The 6290-nt window shown below is 50.4% G+C and overlaps 1 protein-coding gene across 1 annotated transcript in view; it reads right to left on the bottom strand.

Moving 5' to 3' along the window:
• Window positions 1–6290, bottom strand: part of LOC107298984 (1-phosphatidylinositol 4,5-bisphosphate phosphodiesterase gamma-1-like) — a gene marked incomplete at its 5' end in the record, with an annotated part of 60621 nt that overhangs the window by 26536 nt on the left and 27795 nt on the right. Inside the window, 3 exons of the mRNA XM_015828342.1 lie at window positions 595–702; window positions 1114–1233; window positions 2652–2820. Of these exons, the coding sequence (XP_015683828.1) occupies window positions 595–702; window positions 1114–1233; window positions 2652–2820 (397 nt within the window). The remainder of the gene's footprint in view (window positions 1–594; window positions 703–1113; window positions 1234–2651; window positions 2821–6290) is intronic.

The following is a 6290-nucleotide window of genomic DNA, read 5'->3' as shown; positions in this document are numbered from 1 at the left end:
TCCTCCTCCTCCCCCCTTCTTCTTCCCAAACCCCTCTGCCTTCTAGCAGTGATGATACCTAGTTGGGTCATGAAACGTTTGTAAGGAGACAACCCAGCTCAGAGAGCGCCAGGGACCCCACAGTCCTCCTCCGCCTCCCTTTCTCCTCCTCCTCCTCCACTCCAAACACCCACTCCCTTCTAGCACTGATGATGTTACCTAGTTAGGTCATGAAACATCTGCAAGAAGACCACCCAGGGACCCCAATGGGCATATCTAATAACCTAGCAATGGTATGTAACCACCGAGTTACACAGATTAGGAGCTTGCAAATCCTGAACAACAACCCTGATATATTTGGGCATTCTGAATGCCTAACTTGGCAGGACGAGCAGGAAAAAACGTTTCACCTCGTTTCCAGCCTCGGGTGTGCGAGTGGCAGGGAGGGAGATTAGCCTCAATCCCTTTATTCATCACCACAACGGATGTTTATCCCCCCCCAATGAAACCAGCCAAAACTCAAGCTTCCCCACTCATCTCCAAGTGATTCCTTCCCAATCCACTAGTCCTCTTGGGGGCAAAAATGTTCCCAAGAGCCTCCCTCGGGCAGAATACCTCCTTCTGCTCGGCCTCCTCCTCTTCCTCGTGGGTCTGATAGTGCGAGGTCTCCTCGGAGTAGTAGATCTTGTTGCTGGTCAGAACAAAGTAGTGGGGGCTCCAGGTCTGTAACAGAGGAGGGAGGGGGGCTGTTATCAAAGCGAAAGAGAGAGAAAAAAGAAGGGATAGAACTTTTTTTGGGATAGGAGGCCAAGTAGAGATCAAGTGCAAATTCCACCCCCCCATGCAGAATCCAAGCATTTCACCCCAAAACAACGTTGCGTGCCGCTGATAGTTGCAAAGCTAGTTCTCAACCTGAAATAATTCATTTAGAGACCCCGCTGGAGAATTCTGGGAACGGAAGTCGACCCGTCTTCAAGTGGTCAAGGTTGAGACACACTGATTTAGAGAATGCCTGGCTGGGGAAGCTTGATAGGAGCAAACCACGATGGTGTGGGAGACCACCTGGAGATCTTCTGAAGACACCTGGCTGCCTCCCTCACCACACGGTGGCCCACCCCCCTCCCAGGAGCTCACGTGGTCAATGGGGTCTTCCAGGTACAAGATGCCATTCTTGATTGAGTTGCTGATGTCGTTCTCAGAGTAGCTGGCCGTGGAGACCTCTTCGTACAGGTTGCCTTCCACCAGCTTCTTGTGCTGAGGGCAGAGGAGAAAATGAAAGAGGAGTGGAAGGGGTGCAGGGATGGGAACAGACAACCATGTCCGAGGGTTCCTGATGGACAGCTTTGGTTATTGACAGATGCACATAAATCAGGTTTAGAAAAGGCTCATCTCCATCACGATGGGGCGGTTCTTCTGAAGAAAGGGAATGGAGGAGAGGGAAAGATGGTGACGGAACCCAAATAATGGCTGGGTGGTTTTCTTGGAGATGTTTCATGACCCAACTAGGGAACATCATCATTGCTAGAAGGGAGTAAAAATTGGGAGAAGGAGGAGGAGGAGGAGGAGGAGGAGGAGGAGGATGAGGATTGTGGGGTCCTGTGCTCTCTCTGGGCTTGGTGGTTTTCTTGCAGAAGTTTCATAGCCCAACTAGGGAACATCATCAGTGCTAGAAGGGAGTGGAGATTGGGAGAAGGAGGAGGAGGAGGATTGTGGGGTCCTTGGTGGTCTCTGGGCTTGGTGGTTTCATAGCCCAACTAGGGAACATCATCAGTGCTAGAAGGGAGTGGGGTTTGCAGAATCAAGGAGGAGGAGGAGAAAGGTAGGAGGAGAAAGAGGCCACCTATGGAGTCCTTGATGATCTCTGAACTTGGTGGTTTTCCTGGAGACATTTCATGATCCAACTAGGGAATATCATCAGTACTAGAAGGGAGTGTGGTTTGCAGGGAGGAGGAGGAGAAGAAAGGGAGGAGGAGGAGGAGGAGGAGGAGGAGGAGGCCACCTATGGAGTCCTTGGTGCTCTCTGAGCTTGCTGGTTTTTTTCTTCTCATTTCTTTAGAACTGTAGCCTTGTTCACTTAATAATACTATTTTACATCGCTTCCTGGGCGACCAGTCAACTCTTTGCACCATGACTTTAATTTTATGACGTTTTGAAAAGCTCACTCAAGGAAAGAACACAAAAAAAACCCAACCAACTTGATAGCCATCACACAACACACTGACCAATGTCCTCCTCTCAGCTTCAATACAGGACATCAATCACTGGATCCTACTGTGATCCGACTGGCTCATGGCCAAAACAAGATGACACCCGATTGGCTTTCTAAACGCTCGCGCTCATTGGCTACAGTCAGAGGAAGGAAAGCTACCTGAGATCAACCTGAGCAAGTTGTGCTTCCTTTTTCTGGTTATTTGGCTGTAACTTTTCATAGAATACAGTACAGATAATTGAACAAACTTCATTGCATTACATTCTTGATTAAATTATCTTTCCATTGATATATAATTTTATGGTACTACTCCCCCCAAAAAAGTGATGTTCTTAGCCATCCAACCTCAAAAAATACACTTTTCCCAAAAGGTTTCCACCATTTTGGCCACTACTGCAAAGAGGGCAGAGGGGCTGGGCGGGGTCAGGATTTCTCCCAGGTGGGAGACAGAGGGATTGGCTACCTTGATCAAGATTTTTTTCTTCAGCTGGGCAGGAGAAGGAAGCTGGTCGGCATTGACATCCACCGGCTTGGTCAGCAGCATCTCGCCAAAGACCTTCTTGAAGTGGGACGCCATGTTCCTCTGCTGGACGATGCTGCAGTGGTCTTCGATGGACAGGATGACGGGATACCTGGGGGGGGGGGAAAAGGAAGGGGCATCAGGCAGGACTCCAAATACCCTGGAGGAGGAGGAGGAGAAGGAGAAGAGGAGAACGAAAAAAGGGGAGAAGGGAAGGAGGAGGAGAAATAGGAGTTGGAGGAGAAGAAGGAGGAAAAATAAGAGAAGGAGAAGGAGAAGAAGAAGAGGAGGAGAGAAGGAAAGGAGAAGGAGAAGGAGGAGAACAAAAAAAGGGTAGAAGGAGGAGAAATAGAAGTTGGAGGAGAAGGAGAAGAAGAAAGAAGAAAAATAAGAGAAGGAGAAGAAGAGGAGAAGGAGGAGAGAAGGGAAGGAGGAGGAGGAGAACAAAAAAAGGGGTAAAAGGGAAGGAGGAGAAATAGGAGTTGGAGGAGGAGAAGAAGAAGGAAGAAAAATAAGGAGAAGAAGAGGAGGAGAAGGAGGGGAGAAGGGAAGGAGGAGGAGAAAGAGAACAAAAAAAGGGTAAAGGGGAAGGAGAAGAAATAGGAGTTGGAGGAGAAGAAGGAAAATAAAAGGAGAAGAAGAAGAGGAGAAGGAGAGAAGGGAGGAGAACAAAAAAGGGTAGAAGGGAAAGGAGGAGAAATAGGAATTGGAGGAGAAGGAGAAGGAGGAAAAATAAGAGGAGAAGAAGAGGAGGAGGAGGAGAAGAAGAGGAAGAAGAGGAAGAAGAAGAAGAAGAAGAAGAAGAAGAAGAAGAAGAAGAAGAAGAAGAAGAAGAAGAAGAAGAAGAAGAAGAAGAAGAAGAAGAAGAAGAAGAAGAAGGGGGGAGAAAGCCCAAGAGAGGGAGGAGAAAGCAGGCTACAAGGCCTATAAAAGCAGCAACTCCGGCTTACTCGGATGTGGTGAACGCATGCTCCTTGATGGTGTGCAACACATCGAGGAACTTGATTTTGGAGGTCAGCGTGTGGCCGTGGTAGATGATGGGCAGGTCATCGGGGCCATCCCAACAGTCCACTGGGGCAGAGAAGATCAAAGCTTCAATTGGTTTCTTAAAATGATCATCACAACTTTTAAACCATCCCACAAACCGGGCCTTCTCAACTGGGCACCTTCTGGGTGTGTTGAGATTCAAGTGCCCGTAAATTCCCAGTCTGTTGTGTTGTGTGTGTGAGAGTGTTGTGTTTGTGTGTGTGTGAGGGGGTATGCATTTCTCCCCCCCGAGAATGACAAGCATTGCCCACTTTTTGAAGGTGCCCAGTTGAAAAGGAAAAACACGCTTCTGGCCCTCCATCAAACGTCCACAAATGCAATTAATCGATTAATCGTCTCCATCTCCCGCCGTTACATCTAATCAAGGCTTCTCTGCAAAGATACACAAATTGTGTTCCCCTTTGGCAACCGTCACAGACACATTCAACGGTGACACACCGGTTTTTAACAAGGGCTGTCCAGATAGGATGGCCTTCCAGCATCTGCAGGACCAGTGACCTTGCCCTTTGCGATGCCGAGAAGGGGGAAATGGTGGCGTTTTTTTTGTCCTTCCAAACGTACAAAATCGCTAGGCGTGTCAGGTTTGAAGCGTAATGGTGCCGTTGCGACAATTATTGCTTCCCAGCTTGCCAACGAACTCGGGGCAGGGGAGGAGAATGGAATGCAGGCTCTAAAGATCAAGAAGCCGGACCATGAGAATCAAGGATGGTTCAGCAGATGTCTGGCCAGCCTCGGAGACCCTTTCTCATAACAATATTTTGGCATCTAATTGGACAGCGTGACCTGATCCAGTGGGGAGGGGAAGTTCTGTACTTTTACTATAAGGGGTTTGGGCTGGGGGTGGGTTACCAGAGCTGGTTTTACATTTGTTCGTGCCAGAATGATGTACTCAATAAAGTTTTGCATTAAGACAGTGATGGCGAACCTTTTAGAGACCGAGTGCCCAAACTACAACCCAAAACCCACTTATTTATCTCCGGGTGCCAGGTGGGGCTGTGGTGGTCATGGCAGACTGGGTGAGTGTGGCCAAGGTGGGCATGGTCACCTCGATGTTGCTCATGGGGAGGGACGCCTGTGGGGGCCAGGCAGGGTTGGGGGAGATCCAGGGGGTCTCTGGCAGGTGGGGTGGTGGGCAGGAGGCTCGTCCTGGGGGTGAGGCGAGGCAAGGAGAGGCAGGGCGGGGGTACCATTGCCACGGGGCAAGGAGAGGCAGGGGCCGGGGCGGCTGCTGCCTGACACCATTGGCCCCCACACACAGCGGCCAACGTGCGCATGGGGGCCGACAGTGTCCGTCAGCAGCCACAGCCTGCCGGCCCCTCGACCTGCGCACTCTGGGGCTCCGCAGCCCGCCGCCAGCAATTCAGAGAAGCCGCCTCTGAGCTGAACGGTCAGCCAACAGCTGAGGAGGCGATGCAGTGGGTTGTGCCTGGGAAAAGGAGAGCATGCGAGGCCAGGAGGGATGGGGGGGAGGGAAACCAGCTGTGCTGGGATACATCCGGCCACATGGGACCTTGGCAAGTTAGCGGGCAGCTAGTTGAAGAGAAACGGTTGCCATCTCAGGGGCATGGCGCGCGTGCCCACAGAGAGGGCTCTTAGTGCCGCCTCTAGCACTCATGCCATAGGTTTGCCACTACTGCCTTAAGAGATCGGAACGTCTTGCTTGCTTGGGTTCGTCCGTCGGAGGCTGGACAACGTGGTGAAAAGACCACAGATGGTTCTCAGAAATATCCTCGGTGCCGAATGAGCACAGACAACGATGTGGCCCTTAACCAAGGCTTGTTAATAGGCTCAAGAACGGTGGGCGTCAGCTTACATTCAATGCATCGGCAGCCCATCCGAAGGCAGCGGGCGTAGGCTTCCAGGGAGGACTCGCTGGAGAACTGGTCCCCGGTGAGATACCTGCAGGGAGGGAGGAGAAGCAACTGGGGTGAGACTCCTGCAAAGGTCCGTCTTGGGGACAGGGGTGTGGGGAGAATTGGGGAATGCAATTGGACAGAGGCCCCCCAAGTCCACAATCTCTCAAAGACTTATTTTCTTTACGGATTAGGTGAATTTACAGGAGAGGTCCTTGATGCTCTCTTGAGCTTGGTGGTTTTCTGGCAGACGTTTCATGACCCAACTTGGTAATGTCATCAGTGCAATAGCATCAGCGCTGATGACGTTCCCTAATTGGGTCATGAAATGTCTGCAAGAAAACAACCAACCTCAGAGAGTATCAAGGATCCCACAATCTTCCTCCTCCTCCTCCTCCTCCTCTTCTTCTTCTTCCTCTCCTCAAACCCCCCTCCCTTCTAGCACTGAGAATATTCCCTAGTTCCGTCATGAAACGTGTGCAAGAAAACAACCATGTTTAGAGAGTATCCAGAATCCCAGTCTTCTTCTTCTTCTTCTTCTTCTTCTTCTTCTTCTTCTTCTTCTTCTTCTTCTTCTTTCTTCTTCTTCTTCTCCCTTCTCCCTTTCTTCTTCTTCTTCTTCTTCTTCTTCTTCTTCTTCTTCTTCTTCTTCCTCCTCCTCCTCCTCCTCCTCCTCCCCTCC

The sequence above is a fragment of the Protobothrops mucrosquamatus genome, unplaced genomic scaffold (genome assembly GCF_001527695.2).
Source record: "Protobothrops mucrosquamatus isolate PMUCROS unplaced genomic scaffold, P.Mucros_1.0 scaffold4411, whole genome shotgun sequence".
NCBI classification, from domain to species: Eukaryota; Metazoa; Chordata; class Lepidosauria; order Squamata; family Viperidae; genus Protobothrops; species Protobothrops mucrosquamatus.
Note: the sequence above shows the minus strand (reverse complement) of the source record. Positions and strands in the feature narration are given on the sequence as shown.